The following is a 20289-nucleotide window of genomic DNA, read 5'->3' as shown; positions in this document are numbered from 1 at the left end:
CTCGGCTGGATTCGGTGGATAATGGTTCGGCTGCTAAATCTTTTGGCGAGTAAAAATGCGCCGATAGGCTCACTCTCAACAGGTTGCGAACCTTGATCAGGGTACGAGAGCTGTGCTGTCTCGGGAGACTTCTCCCACGCATAGTCCTGCTGATCGACAGCAAGGGACGAATGTTCCATCTGCTTTTGTGCTTGATAACTCTAGGGAGTCTTCTCCCATACGTGAGGATATGGTTTTTGGTCATAAAGTGTCGTTGGAGACTGATGTGGGAAGCATGCAGTTAAGGAATTTCGAGGAGAATGGTAAGACTTTTCCTGTGAGAGGATCCCCCTCGGGCAACAGAAATCGGTTTGATGTATTGGATGGTCTTGCGGAAAAGGATATGGTTGTGCATATCGACTCCCTTTCGGGACCTGACTTATTGGAATCCTTGTTGGGGTCTCGGAGGGTTGACTGACAGACCTGTGAGCTATTTTTCACAAACAAAACAAACTTAACCAGATTTCAGTTCGAAATAGGTTGTAGACTGATACTGAAGATACTTCAGTAAAGTGACATCAGTCGAGCACTAAGCTTAACTGATATCCAAGTAAGGCTTCAGTCTAGTTTGTAAAATATAGTAGAGTTATTAATCTCTCTGACTAACAATCGTCAGTAGGATTAATAACTCAGCAGCGGAATTTAAACTTAATGCTAATAGCCTTTAGAACTTAGAAGAGGTTTGTCACTTGTAAAATCCTTAGTTACACTTTTCAGTTAATTCAGTTCAGTTGAAAACAGTTTGGCACAAGTAAGGAAAAATTAAAAGCAGATAAAGAACACAATGATTTTTAACGTGGTTCAGAGACATCTCTCCTACATCCACAACCAGATTATTTGTCTGACAAACACTCTGGGCTTATGCTTAAAGGTGCACAGCAAACCTACCAATCTATCCTGAATTTGATTTAACACTTAGCACGCCCTGACACTGTCGTGTCCAATAAGCTAATGCTAAGGTAATTGGAGCCAAAACCTTTAATCTAAACTCTCTCTTGGTTTAACTGGTACCAAGGTAACCACCAAGTTTAGTTTTATGGTATTAAACAACAACCACTTCAAACTCACTTTTCTCTCGGTTGAAAAGGGGGTTTGGACTCTTCCAACTGAGATTAACTGAGAACATGCTCTCAAGTAATCCATTCTAGGTATAAGATAAAACACGAAGTGCCTAGTCTAATAAGAGAGTTTAGGTAATCAGCTAGACTCATTTTACAACGTTGATTACTCTCTTATTCGATTCGAAATCTATCTATGGAAATGTTGGCTCTCTAATTCGGCAAAGCTTCAGCGTATGTCTTCGAATCGGTGAAGATTGCAGTTGTTCCTCAAGCTCTATTTATAGGCGAAGTCTTGAATAGATCCGTTGGAGAGATGGTTTTTAGGATTTCTGCCGTTGTGAGAGGATTTCGCTTCTTGGGCTAAGGTGGCAATCTTCGGATACTCCTTTTGACAGATATTTGAATTGTTTTGTCTTCGGAGTATGGTGTTTCTGCATCTTTACATGCAAAGAGAAGCTCTGATACTTGCAAGGATGATCTTCAAATCTTCGGCATTTAATTCTGTTGTACTTGAGCATTTAATGCAGCATGTCCGGTACTCTTTTCTTCAATTAGATGCAGAGTGTCGACTGGTACTTGACTTAGTCTTCAGTTCAATGCTGATATTGAATTGTGTGAACATCTTCGACTGATGACTTCTAGTCAGGATGCGTCCTTCTGCTCGTTCAGCGAAGTGTGCTTCAGTTGTACTGTCTTTGATCTTCAGTCTTCTGTTCGTTGTCCACCTGATCTAAAGTCTTTGTAGCTTCAGTCAAGGCATGTGAGGACTGAAATCCTTGGACCTGCAATAGAGATAAAGACAAGCGAAGCATTATAATAGTTTTGGTATCATCAAAACTGGTTGGATATCTTTTTGTATGGACGAAACTTTGGAAATGAAAGCTCCGGATGGCGCGGTGAGTAGTCCGGTGAAAGACAAGGCTCTTGAAAATGTAGAATGTTTAGCGAGTCAACCAGTCACTTCTCTGATTATTCAGCAGTCGAAGGATATTGCTAGTCGTATTAGTCGGCTAGATGAGCAGGTTAATCAGGGAATGCAGATGCTCTCGGAGCATAAACAAGGACATGGTCGTCCAAAGGGTTCGGGAAAGGGCATGGAAAGGGAGCCTGTGCAGGCAGCTTCGGAAGGTAGCATAAAAAGTCGCCTTAGGAATGCGAGTGAAATGGGTTATCAGCCGAGGGAATTTATGGTGGACCTTAGCAATAGGTTTAGTATGCGTGCAATGAATAATATTGTCCATAGTCGTTGGTAAAAAATGGATGATTATCCTGAGATTAGGTATTGATTTGATGTTTTTTGTTAGTCTTCTTTAGTTTTACGATCTTCTTTCGAGTTTCGTGCCCTTAGTATGCTCTTTGTGCTTTCAAGGGATGCTATTTTTTCTTTTTCTTTTATATTAAACCTCAATTTCATCATCATCTTTTCCCACATTTTACATACAAAATTAAGAGAAATTCACCATTTTTCCTTTCTTATTTTCACTTCAATGATGAATAATATTATCACACCAAAAATGGAGGGATGATATTATTCATCCTTGAAGTGAAAATAAGGAAGGAAAAATGATGCACTTCTCTTTTGTGTAAAATGTGAGAAAAAAATGAGACATTTAAAGGCATAAATTTATGTTATCCCTCATTTTTTCATGATAAATTTATCCAACGCACCCTCATATGGTAAACAATATGTTTACTAGAGTTTTATTGGAAAGATGAGAAAATGTTGGAAAATATTTTCGCACTCCTACCATAGGATAAATATTATCCAACATTGGAAAGAAAATGAGTGAAAATAACATGCCCGAGAAAATATTCCACCCGCATTATAGTAAACATGTGAAAATAGTGAAAATATATTTTTTCTCTCATTTCCATCAATGTAAACGCACCCTTAGAGCTATAAGTTTATATGCTTATTTTTGTTGACTTAATACTTTGTAATTTATTTAATATTTTTTTTTGTCTGATCGATTTGGCCTATTTCTCTTTTACATAATTATTTAGAAGGATAAAAGTATAGTGTAAAAATTTATTGATCATATTCATCTAAAGAAAATAGATCAAATTAAATAAGATAACCTAAAAAGTACTAGCCAACTCAAATAGGACAATATGAGCATAGCTTTATCCTTGTATCTTTGTTAAGGACTAATTTAACTTTATGACACGATGTTTGGTCCGAGTTATAAAAATAATTTGATCTTTAAAAATTGTAAAAAGACATGACCTTTCGTTGAAGTTTTAAAAAAAATTGATGGCATTATTTTTTAGTTTATGTTATAAACTAGAGAGAAGCGAGAGAATAGAGAAGAGAATACGAATCAAGTGTATTCAATATGAGGGCTAAAGGCCTCTATTTATACAAGTAGGAAGCTAGGGTTTTAGGGAGGTTTCTTGGTCAACACACATAAGATATATCTTATAGATATATTTACAACACTTCCCCTTGATTGACCAATCCCTAAAACAAAAGATGTTGCCTCATTAAAACCTTGCTAGGAAAACCCAATGGGACAAAACCTAGTCGAAGGAAAAAGAGTACAACTGCTTCCCCTGAACTTGAGATCATTGAATATCTTTGAGTCGACGCATGCCGATCTCGTGTACCAACTTTCTGAATGTCGATGTTGGTAATGCCTTGGTGAATAAGTCCGCCAGATTTTCACTTGAGCGAATTTGTTGCACGTCGATATCGCCACCCTTTTGAAGGTCGTGTGTGTAGAAGAGCTTGGGAGAAATATGCTTCGTCCTATCGCCTTTGATGTATCTTTCCTTGAGTTGCGCGATGCAAGCAGCATTGTCTTCATATAAAACAGTTGGTTTGGCCTTTGATGAAGCTAACCCGCACGACTCTTGGATATGACTCGTCACATTTCTCAACCATACACATTCTCGACTTGTTTCGTGGATTGCAATGATTTCAGAATGATTTGAGGATGTTGCAGTCAAGGTTTGCTTCACAGACTTCCATGATATTGCAGTTCCACCACATGTGAAAACATATCCAGTTTGTGACTTAGCTTCATGTGGATCGGATAAAAATCCTGCATCCGAATACCCCACTAGAGTATTATCAGAATTTTCTTGATAATATAATCCAAGGTCAATGGTACCCTTTAGATAACGTAGAATGTGCTTAACACCATTCCAATGTCTCAAAGTGGGTGCAGAGCTAAATCTTGCTAGAAGATTAACAGAAAAAGCTATATCCGGTCTAGTATTATTAGCCAGATAAGTCAACGCTCCAATTGCACTTAGATATGGTACTTCAGGACCAAGTGTCGTTTCACCCTCTTCAATTGGTCGAAATGGATCTTTCTTAGTATCAAGAGATCTAACGACCATTGGTGATGCTAATGGATGTGCATTATTCATATAGAAGCGTTTTAACACTTTTTCTGTATATGTGGATTGATGGATAAACGTTCCTCCACGGATACGTTCCATTTGCAAACCAATACAAAACTTTGTCTTTCCCAAATCTTTCATCTCAAATTCCTTCTTCAAATATTCAGCAGTTTTATTGAGCTCTTCAGGAGTCCCAATTAAATTTAAATCATCAACATAAACTACTATGATTGCAAATCCACTTTCGGTTTTCTTAATGAAAACACAAGGGCAGATATCATTATTCTTGTATCCTTCTTTCAAAAGATACTCGCTCAGTCTATTGTACCACATACGACCAGACTGTTTCAACCCATACAACGATTTTTGTAGTTTAATTGAATACATGCTTTTAGGTTTTGACTGCAATCCTTCAGGCATTTTAAATCCTTCGGGAATTTTCATATATATGTCATTATCTAATGACCCATATAGATAAGCAGTCACTACATCCATAAGGCGCATATCAAGCCTTTGTGACACAGCCAGACTAATCAAAAATCTGAAAGTAATAGCGTCCATTACTGGAGAGTATGTTTCCTCATAATCAATTCCTGGTTTTTGTGAGAAACCTTGTGCTACGAGTCTTGCTCTATATCTCGTAACTTCATTTTTCTCGTTTCTCTTTCTTACAAAAATCCATCTATATCCAACAGGGATTTTAGATTCCGGAGTTAAGGCTATAGGCCCAAATACTTTCCGGTTATCACAGGAATTTAATTCCCTTTCTATAGCTTCTTTCCACTTTGGCCAATCAAGTCTCTGTTTGCATTGTGCAACAGATTTTGGTTCAGGATCCTCATTTAAAACTTGAAGAGCTATATGAAAGGCAAATATATCATCAACGATGATATTTTCTCTCTCTAATATCTGATTTGAATGTAAATAATTTATTGAGATCTCATGATTTTCAGATACTTGTAATTTTTCAGGAATTACATCACTTTCATTTGATTGATTAGTCGTTTTCGTCATTGTTTGGTTTCCATCTTGCCCCCCTTTCTTTTTCTAGGCATAGAATCTTTGGAACCAACTGGTCGACCACGTTTTTGACGAATTTTGGACTCATTTGCTGCCAAAGCTATTTGTCCTTCAGGGACATCAATTTTAGCTGGAGTATTTGCAGCATGTATGTGAGATTGTGTCACTTTTCTTGTATCTACAAAAGCATCAGGAATTTGATTTGCAATCTTTTGCAAATGAATGATCTTTTCAATTTCTTGTTCACATTGATTTGTTCTAGAATCAAAATGTGATAAGTTTTTCTCATTCCAAGAGATTTTCTTGTGCTTTTCTGGATGTAGATTTATTCCTCCTAATGTTGGAAATGTCATTTCATCAAAATGACAGTCTGCAAAACGTGCAGTAAATAAATCATCCGTTAAAGGTTCTAGATGCATCCACTCGTAACGAGCTTTAGGAAGGACGACAAAGTTTCAATTTAGAAACAATTCTAAATAATTCAGAATTATAAGCACTCACAGACTTAAAGTCTTGTAGTCTTAGATGCATCCACTCGTAACGAGCTTTAGGAAGGACGACAGTCTTTTGATGATCAAACCTTTCTTTGAGGTTCGTCCACAATTCTTGTGGATCTTTGACAGTCAGATACTCTGTCTTAAGGTCATCATGAAGGTGATGACGAAGGAATATTTGTGCCTTAGCGCGATCCTGGTCGGACGCTTTGTTTCCTTCTTTGATAGTTTCTCCTAGACCCCTTGAGATCAGGTGAATATCAGCATCAAGAGTCCATGACATGTAATTCTTGCCCGAGATGTCAAGGGCGATGAACTCAAGTTTGGCTATGTTTGCCATCCGTGCAATTCTGCACAAAATAATTAAGGATATGTTATCCAAATGTTTAATTTATTTTGCTCATAGAGCATGCAATATTCTTCAGGAATATTACTTGTGCTATTTTTAATAGCATCAATTTAAGATCTTGAGTGTAATATTCTTCAGGAATATTACTTGTGCTACTTAAATAGCATCAATTAATTTTCAAGATCATTTTGAAAAAAAAATAGACTATATATATAAAATATTTCATAATATAATAAAAGTACAAAAATCACAAATTTTGGCATAAAAAAAATAACAAATTGACGGAAAAACAAAGCATATAAATTGGCATAAACCCTAATCACAAAATAGGTAGAAACAAATTTATCACCAATACAGAAAAGCAATTTATAACATTAAGAACATAGTATTAAATTTATATACGTATAATTGGACAGGTGTTCTTAATATACTATATACTGTGTTGGATCGATTTAATATACAAGTCTTGTTTAATCTACTGGAGATAATGAGTATATAGATAAATATATACTAGGGATTTGTTTAATCTACAACAATTCGGGAACTACAAAACAATAATCAAAGTTCACACATACAAACACGATCTCTTATATAATCTGAATTCACACACACGCATGCACTTGAATCATTATGGTGTACTATTCTAAAGATTCGTGCACTAGGGATTTGATTAAACACCATACACATAATAATAATACTTTAATGAAACAATAGATTGTAATATTTGTACAAAAATATTCAGATCGAAGATGAATTCGAGAATTTTGTGAAATTAAATAGAGATGAAGTTATTTAATTAACTACAATCTTATATGATTCACATAAAATCGATACAAAGATTAAAATAAAATTATCTTTTACGATCGAAGGGAGATGATGAGAGAATTAGAACTATCGTGCTGATAACGTGTTATAAACTAGAGAGAAGCGAGAGAATAGAGAAGAGAATACGAATCAAGTGTATTCAATATGAGGGCTAAAGGCCTCTATTTATACAAGTAGGAAGCTAGGGTTTTAGGGAGGTTTCTTGGTCAACACACATAAGATATATCTTATAGATATATTTACAACAGTTTATACTAGTAGAATGTTGCATATTTATTTGTTTTATTCTCTCTCTCATTTTCTTACTCTTACAAAATGTCAATATTTTTCTTTGGTCAATGTTAATTTTCAACATTTGCCTTTTTAAACATTTTGTATTTTGGTTTTTCATTCAATTTTTTCCTTGTATTTATATGAAGTGTGATGAGAAGCCGATTTTTTTGTTTTCTTGTTTTTTAAAAAGGTACCAGTACCCACATAGAAAATTTTGAGATTTTCCAAAAACAGATTCGGTTATGAAAATTTTCACATGATTGGAATTGAATTGAACCGTGCACGATTAATCATTACATAATCGTAATCAAATTAGTTATATTACTCATGAATTTAATGAGTCGACCATATAATTATCTGAGAGTTGGAATTCATATGCACAATGTCAAAAATAGCAAACGCATTTAATTTTATGACCTAACTAAAATGTTGCAGATAAAATATTCAATCTCTATAATTGATCACAATCGAACAATAAATCCAGTTAATATAAGACAAATAGGCGAGATCATGACAAGTTGACAACTAGGCATGTGGATTGGACCAATTTATCGGATTTTGGGCTAGTTCTATTGGATTATCAAGTTATTCGGATGCGGATTAATTAGATTGAATTTTTTTTTCGGGTTAAAATTTCTAACCATAACTCTAAATGTTCGGATTTCGGGCTAGGTCATTGAACTACTTATACTCGAAAATTTATTAAAAAAAAGAGGTTATAGTCAAAAAATACACGAACTTTGAAAAAAGTTGCAATTTTCACCTGAACTTTCAATTAAGCTTCAAAATACATGAATTTATATTTTTGTTGCAATTTTCATCTAAGTTTGACTTTCAACGAAATTAAAGCTTAATTGACAATCGGAAATTCACCTGATGTTGGTCTAACTTCTTATGATGACGAGTATTTAGAAGTTCGGAGGTCTAAGAAGGCAAAAATTAATATATTTGACTTAATTTTGACTGTCAATTAAGCTCTAATTTCGTTGAAAGTCAAACTTAGGTGAAAATTACAACAAAATTGTAAATTCATGTATTTTGGGGCTTAATTGAAAGTTCAGGTGAAAATTGCAACTTTTTTAAATTTCATGAATTTTTTGGCCATAACCCCTTTCAAAAATTAATATATTTCTTTTGACATTATTATATTTGTAATAAACAAATACTATATATATCTGTAATAAACAAATATAAATAAGTGATATTTCAACATCGACTTACATAATAGTAAGTAATAGGGTTAAGGTGCAGATGCACCCCTGATGTAGAGGCCCCTAGAGCGTATACCCCTTTGTACTCGACTTTGGATCAAATACCCCCAAAGTTCAAAAAATGAAGCAATTAAACCCAAACCATTAACGTTCGTTTCCTTTTCATTTTTTTATTTCGAAAGATCCTGCCAGAATCCCGTATGCAGCTCGAATCTCTTCGCATCAGCGAGTGGTAAAACTCAACCACCTTCGCCAACACCGCCTTCGATTTAATTCGAGATCGGCAACAACGAAGTCTATTTCTGATTGACTGGGAAGAGGTATCGACTGAAAAGGTATGACGAAGTAGCTGGTCCCATCGTAGGCACGTTGCGAGTTCGCCATCCTCTGCCGCGCCTTCGACAAGGTCAATACTCAAAAAAACCCATTTATATATATATATATATATATATATATATATATATATATATATATATATAGGGAGAGGTTCAAGAAAGAACCATAAATAAAAAAAGACCGGAGAACCATTTTCAGCCATTCGATCATCAAGATCTACGGTGGATGCATCATCTTGTTGGATGAATGCAGATCCTGGGTTCGAATCCTGAAGGGAGCATTTTTATTTTATTTTTTTAGTGCATTAATTTTAACAGCGAATGCATTAATTTTTACAGTGAATGCATTAGATTTGATGGTTCTCCCGTTCTCACAAATAATGTAGTTCTCTCTAGAACCACACCCTATATATATATACATATATATATATATATATATATATATATATATATATAAACCCTTTCATTTCACTTTCTCAAAAACCAAACAGCCCCTTGGTTGAAATGATTAAGTGAAAAACTATTATAATCAGTGGAAACTTTAGGTCTAATTTATTTGCTCGTAAACTCAAAACTCCGCCAATTGACATTAGAAATCTTGTTAAACATTTACTTAGATTATTCTGACTCCATTATTATATCAGATATGTCGCAATTCGCTCTTTATCTTCAAAGCATTGGGTCTCCATTGTCCTAGTTTCTTAAGCAGAATCATGCGCAGTTCCAGACCAAATTCAATCTGGTTGAATATCTTGTGCCACTTTTATTTATATCTTTGTGTTGATAAGATTTCAGATTTATCGATTTTGCTTGTGCGCGTGTATATAATGATTTGTCTTATGTTTGGTGATATCTCAGTGATTTCGAATTATATTTGGTTTGTCTTATGTTTGCTTGTGTGCGCCGCCGATCTCCTCCCTATCCTCTTAAATTATGACAACATAGGTGCAATAATAATAATAATAATAATAATAATAATAATAATAATAATAATAATACGAACGACTTCATTATACTCCTGATGTTCCAATATGGGTGCAATTAAGCCCTTCCATCTAATGGCGAGTCTGATTGATAGAATTTTGCACTAGAGGAAGGGGCTTAATTGCACTTAAATTGGAACATGAGAGTTTGATTGATCGAATCTTGAGTATAGAGTACCAAACGTCATATAACTACTTATGATAAGGGCTAAATTACTACTTTTCCCTTTAAAAAAAATATCGAACTTCATGTATTCATACCTCTTTATATTTATATGCTATAAGAAAAATCAAAGTTTACTACTCATAATTCATGAATTTAGAGTTAATTAACTATATTATAAAATTTGTGTAAAATTCAGATAGTTGGTTCGACTCTTCGATATCGAGAAATTTCAACATGTTCCAAATTAAAATATATAATCGTTTAAAATTCATATGCCAAAATAAAAAATATACTCCCTTTGTCCCGTGAAACTTGAACAATATTCATTTTCGGGTTATTCCACGAAACTTGAGTACTTTTATTATATGACAAAAGTTTTTTCCTTTATTCACCTTTTCACTTTTTCACATTTTACACTTAACGCACAAAATACTACTCCCTTCATCCCGATTCAATAGGCCATAAGTCTTGGATACGGATGTTAAGAAACTAAAAATTTATAATAGGGAAAAAGGTGCAGATAAGCCCTCCTAGGTGTAGCCCTTATAGCGTATACCTCCCCATTCTCACTGTGCGTGCAACTAAACCCCCAACTCAAGAAAAAGGGTGCAAATACCCCCTTCGCCCTAACCTCCGTTTTCTTACCGTTAGTCAGCATTATTTTATTTTCTGTGGGGCCCGCCATATGAAGTCACGAATTTCACATGTATGACGGATTTCCATGCGACCGCAGCGATTCTCAGCCGATGTCGACGACGATTGGTGCAGTTTCCTCCGCAGCAATTCTATTCGAGATCTGACGCCATCGGCCTTATCGCTCAGTAGCGCGTAGAATTGGAAGGCTTGAGAGAGCCGAGGGAGATAGAGGGTGTCGACGGCAGTCTGCTTCATTTTCTGCTGTTGTCGGCTGGTTTTAGTGAAGAGGAGGAAGTTCAGGCGGTGGTGGCTGGACTAGGATGGATTTTGCAGAGGGAGGCCAGGGTTGCGGCGGCCCTACCACTGTCGCTCGGCCACGGACGGAGAGAGGGAAGGAAAAAAGGGTTAGTTGGCCGACAGTGGCTCTTCGTCGGAGGAGGAGCTGCGGAGCCAGAGTTTAGAGAGGGGTTTAGGGTCGAGATCGGCGGCGGCGGCCCTCCAGCCGTGCGCTCGCTGGGAATCGAGGCAAGGGCCACGAGTTGAGAGAGAGATGAGGGAGAACGGCGACAGTCGATGGCCCTTCACCGGAGATGAGTCGCGGCGGCCGGAAGAGAGAGAGAGAGAGGGGGAGATCGGTGCTGCTATGTGTGCGTGCGTTGTGAGGCAGAGAGAGAGAGACGAGAATTGAGGGGAGGGAGGCGCATTATGTGAAGATGGTGAGCCCCACAGAAAATAAAATAATGTTGATTAATGGTGAGAAAACGGAGGTTAGGGCGAGGAGGGTATTTGCACCATTTTTCTTGAGTTGGGGGGTTTAGTTGCATGCACAGTGAGAATGGGGAGGTATACGCTATAAGGGCTACACCTAGGAGGACTTATCTGCACCTTTTCCCTTTATAATAAAATAGGAGAGAAAAAATAACTTTTGTTGAGGATATATGTATCCAAAAAGTAGGCAAGAGAAATAAAGAAAAAATAATTATGTGTGAGGTACAATGCCATTTGCTGTAAATAATGAGTTATATGAAGATATTTGTTATGTGTTGACTTTCCATTTTAGGAAGTGACCTATTGAATTGAGACTCTGAATAAGGAAATATGACCTATTGAATTGGGACGACCGTGCCCAAAAAAAATTGCTCAAGTTTAGTGAAACGGAGGGAGAAAGTTTTTCCGATACAAAAATAAAATAAAGGATCTAGGGTGAAATTAATTGCAAAATACTCCCTCCGTCCCATTAGGGATGACAATCAGGTACGACGGGCATGGATAGTGACTATCCATACCCGTACCCGCGAATTAAATGGATAGTGAATTTTAATCACGAAACTATCTATGGATATCAAATGCTACCCAAACCTGCCACCAACGCCAACTCGCTACCCGTAGGATACTTGCGAAATAGAATTTAAATATAAATTAATAACAAATTTAATACAAAAAAAAATCACCATAAATCACATAGTTCAAATCCACACCTTTCACCCATGTTTAAATCCACAAATGACAAAGTTTAAATTCAAATTCATGTGTATTTCGTGAGTATTTCATGGGTATTTTTGTAGATATTTTTCGCGGGTAAACGAGTTTCGCGGGTGTGGATAGTAAGTATCCAAACCCATAATTGCGAACTAAATGGATAGTGAATTGTAACTGCGAAATTATCCGTAGATACCAAACGCCCCTAAAATCCTCACCTATTAGGGTCGGGTACTCGCGAATATCTGTTATTCGTGGGTAAATTACCATCCCTAGTCTCATTGTTCTTGTCCTGTTTTTTTTTTTTTATTGTCCCATTGATCTTGTCTTATTTTTATATTTAGTAATGATTTTACACTATCAATAATATGGTCCCATAACATTATATATTTTTATTATATTAATTATGATCTTTTTAATAATCGTACCGGAAAGAAACGAGACAAACCTAACGAGAGGGAGGATGTATTTAATATCGAACGTTGTACCTATCAAAACAAATTTGTGAGGGCCATGAAATTTGCTGTCATTTGCCTTCCGTGGCTGCAAAGCTCTCCTTCATCCTTTTCATTTATTCTCTCAATTTCTATTTAAAACTTTTATGCTATCAAATTTCCCTTCGTTATCAAACAACCCTAACCCGCAACGAACTCCATTAACTCATGCAAATCCCAATATCCCGATACCATCGCCCGATAATTCACTGTAAATCTCACCTGCCCGATTCCTTTTGCCCCACAATTACTAATATTTGCTGCAAATTCTTTCTTATTTGATTATCATTATTTTTATATTTTTTCGCCGCTGATTTTCGTCACCAGGTGGTGTAATCTCCAGGCAATCTGGCTGAGAAGAGGTCAGATTGTAGCTTGTTTATTATTATTGTTTTTTTAATTGTTTTGAGTGTTTTTTTTTTGTCGTTTGAGGGGTTAATGGTTGGTGTTTTCAGCTATCCTGCTTTAATTGTGATTGAATTCGTTAGCTGTTGATGGAGAATTAGATCCTTTGATGCGAGAAGTTGGGCTTCTGTTGTGGATGGATTTGTTTGATTGGTTGTGGCTGGTTGAAAATTATGAGCAAATTGATGAGATTTTGTTTGCTTATGTAGTTGATTGGAATTTTGGGATTTATGTATTGTTAATACGATTTTTAATTGTGTAATATATTCTCATGATGAAGCATGGCAACGCTTGATGGTTTTTAAAGCTGTAATTCAGCTGTATTTTGTATTTGTTAAAGTTAGTATTAATGCCAGATTTTCTTTCTCGTGTGGCATTTGATGGTGGTTTTCTTTATTACCAAAATTATGTATAGAAATTAGTACTTATTTGGAATTAAGTGATATTGCAAGACCCCCCTATTCCTAAATGATTCTGTGACAAGTATGTTTTATCAATTATCATCTTTTAGAGAGGGAAAGGGAATTATGGTAAATTTTCTGTGGCTAAATAATATTTGAAGCTGAGTTTGGAACTCTTAAATCTTTAACATGAATAGGTTTTTTGTACGAACTTCGTGAAAACTAGAGTATTTATTGAAAAGATGTTATTATGTATGCACTGACACAAGTTCTTCCCTATCAGGCATCTGTCTCTTACATGCATAATCAGAACTGGGCTCTTGCTGTTGCCAAAGTTTTTATTTCAGTCTGGCAGATTCAACAACTTCTAAGGTTTCTCACACCTCCGAGCAGGTGTGGGGTGATAACGAGAGTGTGATTTTCGTATGTGTTTTGAGGAGATCTAGATCATCTCATGTTTGGAGATTGTGCCGCATTTCTGAGGGTTTATCAGTTGATTATGGCTAAGGTTGGCTTTGTTGAGTCAAAAAGTATTTGCTGCAGCATGCGATTTATTCTCGGTAGTTGTTGTTGAATGTTTTTAGGAGAATAGGAGTACTTAATTGCCAGTTATCTTCAGTTTTGCAATAAGAGTAAATTCAGATGTGAATGAATTGTCAATATCCGAAGGATGGTCAGATTTTCATGCTTCCAAGCTCACATTCCTTCTCCCAAACATAAGGTTGGTGCATTGACACTATTTAAGTATCTTGTCATTATTAGGTTTCTTCTTTTTATCTTTTTATACATGTTGTCGTCTAATTCTTCTGTTCTTTTTTCATGAACAGAAAACGGTTCCACAATCTAGTGAAGCAATGCAGAAAACTCTGGAAGATTCACCACCAAAGCAGGCTTTGAGGAGTTCTTCTGATCTAAATACAGGAAATAAGCCATGCTTGAAAGAGGAGAGATACGCAGTCAATTATTTTGCTGATCATGCGACTGATTACTCTCCTACCGAACATGACTGTGGATCTGAGGAAATGGACGGCAAAGACAGTACTGAATGTGATATTAAGGTTCATAAGGACTCACAAATGAGAAAGTGCCAATCTTTGGGAAGTGGATTAAATTGGGAAGAGCAAACCTCAGCTGCTGATGGCTCAGAGGAAGAAATGGAACAGAGATTTTCATGTGATGGATCTGGCGATCGTAGTAGGACAGTTGTTCCAGAAAGCAGTGATAATAATGAACTCAGCCTCTCAGATCAATGTCCGGACCCATTGCTATCTGAATCTGTTCAAGTTGGTTCTGATGCTAAAAATATGTCTATATTTTCAGTTGCAGATCGAGAGCAAACTTTAGAAGAAGGTAATGGGAAAGATGATATTGTTGTATCAGATGAGCATGGTTCTGATGATGTTACACCTCATACTGGACATGTTATTGTGAAATCACGTTCTTTGCCTAGGTTGGGTTCCCCCAAGCAATACTCCCCATCCTTATTAGCGCGCCCTAGATCTGCTGAGGATTTGAGTACTCTAGATTCTTGGAGGAAAGCGATGGATGGAGTTGGAAGACAAGTACCATATCAAGAAAGACATAATGCAGTGCATAACGATGACGAGAATACTGGTGAAAATCCTGCTGATGAAACCGATGAGAATTATAATTATGATGGTTCAGCAAAAGACTGGATAATACCTAGCATGCAGAAAGATGTAAAAGGAGATACTTCTTTTGATCATTGGGACGAATTACCTGCTAAGGACTTCCGAATAAAGCGAATTGAGAATTGGGTCATCAACATTCAGCACTGTGGCCCACCGGAAGAATCTAATGAGTCTGACTCATGCTATGATCAAGAGACACCCGAAGTTGATGCCTTATTGGAGGAACCCACCGCTTCAAAGGTTGAAGTCAAGGTCAACCCTGGAATTGAAGCAGCAAAAAGATACATCTCTTCTATGAATGTCTCAACTACATCAGCTCAGCTGAGTAACCTTGGGTTACAAGTGATTCCCTTTCTCAGTGCCTTTGGGAGCCTCAAAGCCCTTAATCTGTCTGGAAATGCTATAGGTGTGTTCTCTACTTCTCTGTCATTTATTCTTCTACTCCTGTCATGCATATTTTCTTTATGACCCTTATTCTTATGCTATCCTTTGCTAAACGATTTCTTCTATTGCCTGGTCTTTTATCTGGTCTTACCTTCTCAGTAAGGATAGCTTCTGGTGCTCTTCCTCGAGGACTCCATGTTCTGAATCTCTCAAAGAACAGTATCTCCACCATTGAAGGATTGCGGGATCTTACACGACTTCGTGTGCTTGATCTGAGCTATAATCGCATCTTAAGAATCGGGCATGGTATGTCTATCCTCTTTAAAAAGTATCATGAAAATTGTAAAGTGCTGGGATCTGATATTATGTGTAGCATTTATATATCGGCCTAATTTGCTCCGGTTCCGAACATCCATTTATCTCTGATAGAAGAAGTAAATAAAAGGTCATCCATAAGGAGAAAGCTTATGTGTGAGTTCTTTAAGCTATAAATAGATCTTGTTAAAAGTGAAGAGAAAAAGAAAAGCTTGAATTGATTGAAATTTGAAATATATCATGACTAGGGTTAAGGACTTAGAGTTTACTTTGAGTGATAGGATGGATAGATAAAAATAATCAAGCTAATCTACCATTTACTTTGATGGATTGATTATTTTTGAACTTGTTTGACCATCTTATCCTTCAAATACTCAATAGTCTGTTTTATCAATCTATCCAATCACTCAAAGTAAACGCCCCCCCTTAGTGTTTAATATGTTTTACTTGACTAATTAGCTTTGAAAGAGTGAGGCATTTTATCTTAAATAGTGTGGCTGTCTTTTCAATGATTTTAACTATAGCGAGTACTTGATATAAGGAATGTGCATAGTTATGAATAGCGCACATCGCGCGTCGCGGTGCGTCGCGCACGGTCATTGCACCGCAGCGCGATTTACTGGGTACTTTCCGTTCGCGCGCGCTATTCGCGCATCGCGCTGATAGCGCTGGTCGCGCTGATCGCGTGCGCTATTGAGAAGTCTGCATGCAATGTTTTAAAAAATGATTTGAAACAGCGCTTGAACGCCGCCTTGAAGCGGTGCGGTAGGAATAGGATCCCGTTTGGCAAGCGACGTTCACATAGGTGCTGCGAAAATTCATGGGCTGAATGAATTTTAGCCTTAATTTAAATGGGCTTTAATAATTTAGGAGTAATTAGAGTTTTAAGTGAAGTAAAAGACTCCAGATTATAAAAATTAAGAAAAAAACCTAGCAGCAGCACAACGCACCGACCCAACTTCTCTCTCCTCTCCTATTCTCTCCAACTCACAGCAGCAGTCTCGAGGAGCAGCTGCCAGATTATAAAAATTAAGAAAAAAACCGCTGTTTTTATATTAACTAGACATATTATGCATGTTTTTTTTATGATTATGTTATATATTATGTCTTTATATATTTCTGCGCGATATATTCAAATAGCGCGCGATTCGCGATGCGCGATCACCCTAGGACAGGTTTGCGCGATCGTGCGCGATGCGCGATTAATAACCATGGGAATGTGTCTGCAATAAGCCATATTGTTATGTGTTTCATTGAACCTTGGGATGTAGGGGAAGTCATCGAAGCAACTTTTCTTCCCGAGGTTAAGGGTGTATCTACCTAATGTTTTGCGGACATAATAAAAGTTTGTGTGCTCTTTAGGGCTAACTGAGTTCTTTTTTTTTTCATTCTACTTTATCTAATACTCCCTCCGCCCCCCCAAATAACTTCCTAGGAGGGAGGGGCACGAGTTTCAAGGCAAAGTTGTTGAGTGTATTATAAGTGGTGAAAAAGTGTTATAATTAGTATTGAAAGTGGTAAAAAAGTATTATAATTAGTATTGAGAGTGGTGAAAAGATGAAAAGTAATAATAAATGGGGTATTATTAGTGGTGGGTAGTGTCCCATAATGGATAGGAAGTTATTTATGGGACGGCCCAAAAGGAAAGATACAAAGTTATTTGGGGGATGGAGGGAGTATCTGTTATACTTCACATCATTTGGTTCATGGCTTCAAATAATGTCAACAACGAGATTGGAGCACCTATTTTGCCTTTTTATCTCTACATTTTTGCATTGCTTGTTCAATTCAACTTAAAATACCCTTTTTAGTTGGGCGTGTAGTTGATCGTCATTTCTCTCCAGATTGCTTCTATTTGTGCAATACAGCTTACTCTTGAATGAACTTCATTTTGTTTGAAGGCCTCGGAACTTGTTCCTCCATCAAGGAGTTGTACTTAGCTGGTAACAAGATCAGTGAGGTCGAAGGTCTTCACCGCCTTCTCAAACTGAATGTTCTCGATTTGCGTTTCAACAAAATCTCCACAGCCAAATGCCTTGGTCAGCTCGCGGCTAATTACAACTCCCTGCACGCCCTCAGCTTGGAAGGGAACCCAGCTCAGAAGAACGTGGGCGATGAACAGCTAAAAAAGTACGTGCTGAGTCTTCTTCCCCACCTCACATACTACAACAGACAATCCATCAAGGTCGGAACGACAAAGGATGCAGCAGATCGGTCAGCCCGATTGAGCTCCCACCAAATCGATCGTGGCCACCGGCTGGAATCCAAGACTGCTAGGAAGGGCATGGTTTCTCAGAAGGTAGCATCTTCTTCGAGCCATAGCCGGAAAGGTCAAGCTGGGGTCTCGCCAAAATCAACGAGGAGCCGCCACGTGCGCCTGCCTCCAAGTGGGATGAAGACGTCGGCGGCGGTGGGGCATCAGCTGGACTTGAGCACCAAGGTGCAGAGCTTGAGGAGTGATTTCTCCTTTCCCCGGAGCCGTAGCGAGGGAAATCTTGGAGTGCTTTAAGACAAAATCCTCATTTGAATAATGCATCTTTAGGCAATGCAGTGTGTGACTGTGTGTGGGGCTCTCTCAGTTATTTGTTGTGTGACTTTGATTCTTGATTTCGTCTAAAACTGGAGATTTGACTGTTTGATTGAAGCACGCTTTGTTTGGTGATTAAACACAAGTTTTTCATTTACTCTCTCTCTTCCCCCCTGAATCTCTATGTTCTTATTAGTAGCAGGTGAATTCCTATATAACTTGCATTAAATTATATTTCTCCTCTTTTTTGGCCAAACGGCAAGGGGTTAATAACTAAGATCAAAGGTCTTGGGTTCGAGTTTCTTGTGATGCGACTTTTTAATTTTTTTATTTAATATTATAACTTTATCAAAAAAAAAAAAGATTAGCTTTCTTTATCGAAAAAAAGAAAAGCATTAGCTTTATTTTTTTTTCCCACAGGCCTAAAATAGATATTGATTTGTGTTTTTAACTTAGGGTGCATTCTCTTTTGTTGTAAATTATCATGGGAAAATGAGGGATAAACAAAATTTTATGGGGTTATTGCCAGAAAATACATATACTTTGTCAATTTTCTGGTTTATATCATGACTTTATAATTTGGCCAGAAAATACATCAATTTTCAATTTAATTGCAATTATAACATGACTATATAGTCTGGCCAGAAAATACACCAAATTTTAATTTATTCTCAATTATAACATGACCTTATTTAGATTATTTTTCATCATAGATGTATTAATATTTATTGTATTTATATTAAATTTTTATGTATAAAATATTTTTAATTGATTGATTAATTTTTATAAAAATTAAGTTAGATGATTAATTATTTCATAATATATATATATATATGTATATATATATGTATGTATTTTTAAGCCATCAATATAATATCTTGTTTTATATATATATATATATATATAGATATATATATATATATATCTACATTTTCAACACACAAATGCATATATATATATATATATAAATATAAATTTGATTTTAATATTCTATTAATATTATATATATAATAAGTATTTATTTATTTAAATTGTGAAATTATAAAATATTAGGACCGATTAAAAAAATTACGTACATATATAATAGAAACTATGTTAAAAAGTAATATTATATATTATTTACATATAGATGTATATTTATCAAATATATATGTATTTATATATAGTATATTGTGAGATGAAAAGAAAATTAAAAATATTTAATGTATTAAACTTGATATTATTATACTAAATTAATTACAAGGTCATGTTATAATTGAGAATAAATTGAAACTTGGTGTATTTTTTGGCCAAACTATAAAGTTATGTTATAATTGCAATTAAATTGAAAATTGATGTATTTTCTGACCAAATTATAAGGTCATGATATAAACCAGAAAATTAACAAAGTATATGTATTTTCTGGCAATAACCCCAAATTTTATCATTTAAATTCTTTCTTTCTTATCCGTCATTTCCTACAAAATAGAATTTGACCTTTACTTATTCCTTACATAAAAAATAGAGGGATATTCCTTACATTTCCTTACATAAAAAAATAGAGGGATATTCCTTACACAAAAAATAGAGAGATAGTATTATCCCTCCTTTATAGTGAAAATGAGAAATGAGTAAGTGTCAAATTCTATTTTCGAAAAAGAAATGAAGAATTTAAATTGTGAAATTTTGTTTATCCCTCATTTTTCTATGATAAATTTATAACTAAAGAGAATGCACCTTAGATGTTTTGGGATATATAAAAAAAAATCAGAATTTATTAAAAATTTGTGTAGTTTATAAACATTCCTTTGTCTTTTACTACTAAAGATTTATTAATGATATATAACCAAATATTAATAAGATCATATTATGTTTACTGTGAAATATTAATATTTTTCACTAAAGAGAGCATC

At 35.8% G+C, this 20289-nt stretch overlaps 2 protein-coding genes across 2 annotated transcripts; one reads left to right on the top strand and one right to left on the bottom strand.

Moving 5' to 3' along the window:
- Nucleotides 1–1780: 1780 nt before the first annotated feature.
- Nucleotides 1781–6302, bottom strand: LOC131007830 (uncharacterized). The gene is made up of 2 exons (XM_057934745.1): nucleotides 5970–6302; nucleotides 1781–1882 (listed from the first exon to the last, which is right to left on the bottom strand). The coding sequence occupies exons 1-2, from the start codon at nucleotides 6300–6302 to the stop codon at nucleotides 1781–1783; spliced, it is 435 nt and encodes a 144-aa protein (XP_057790728.1).
- A 6401-nt stretch (nucleotides 6303–12703) lies between these two features.
- On the top strand, nucleotides 12704–18554 carry LOC131012617 (uncharacterized). The gene is made up of 5 exons (XM_057940601.1): nucleotides 12704–13075; nucleotides 13803–14240; nucleotides 14347–15577; nucleotides 15715–15861; nucleotides 17772–18554. Exons 2-5 carry the CDS (start codon nucleotides 14190–14192, stop codon nucleotides 18377–18379), a joined length of 2037 nt encoding a protein of 678 aa, XP_057796584.1. The 5' UTR covers nucleotides 12704–13075; nucleotides 13803–14189; the 3' UTR covers nucleotides 18380–18554.
- The last annotated feature ends 1735 nt before the right edge of the window (nucleotides 18555–20289 follow it).

Source organism: Salvia miltiorrhiza, chromosome 2 (assembly GCF_028751815.1).
Source record: "Salvia miltiorrhiza cultivar Shanhuang (shh) chromosome 2, IMPLAD_Smil_shh, whole genome shotgun sequence".
NCBI classification, from domain to species: Eukaryota; Viridiplantae; Streptophyta; class Magnoliopsida; order Lamiales; family Lamiaceae; genus Salvia; species Salvia miltiorrhiza.
Note: the sequence above shows the minus strand (reverse complement) of the source record. Positions and strands in the feature narration are given on the sequence as shown.

Excerpts from the sequence above, each read along its gene's own strand:
- LOC131007830 (XM_057934745.1), bottom strand. The coding sequence starts at position 6,302 with ATGGCAAACATAGCCAAACTTGAGTTCATCGCCCTTGACATCTCGGGC. Across the intron at positions 1,883-5,969 it reads GACTACAAGACTTTAAGTCT|GTCCAAGGATTTCAGTCCTC; the intron begins GTGAGTGCTTAT and ends TCTCTATTGCAG.
- LOC131012617 (XM_057940601.1), top strand. The coding sequence starts at position 14,190 with ATGGTCAGATTTTCATGCTTCCAAGCTCACATTCCTTCTCCCAAACAT. Across the intron at positions 14,241-14,346 it reads TTCCTTCTCCCAAACATAAG|AAAACGGTTCCACAATCTAG; the intron begins GTTGGTGCATTG and ends TTTCATGAACAG. Across the intron at positions 15,578-15,714 it reads TCTGTCTGGAAATGCTATAG|TAAGGATAGCTTCTGGTGCT; the intron begins GTGTGTTCTCTA and ends TTACCTTCTCAG.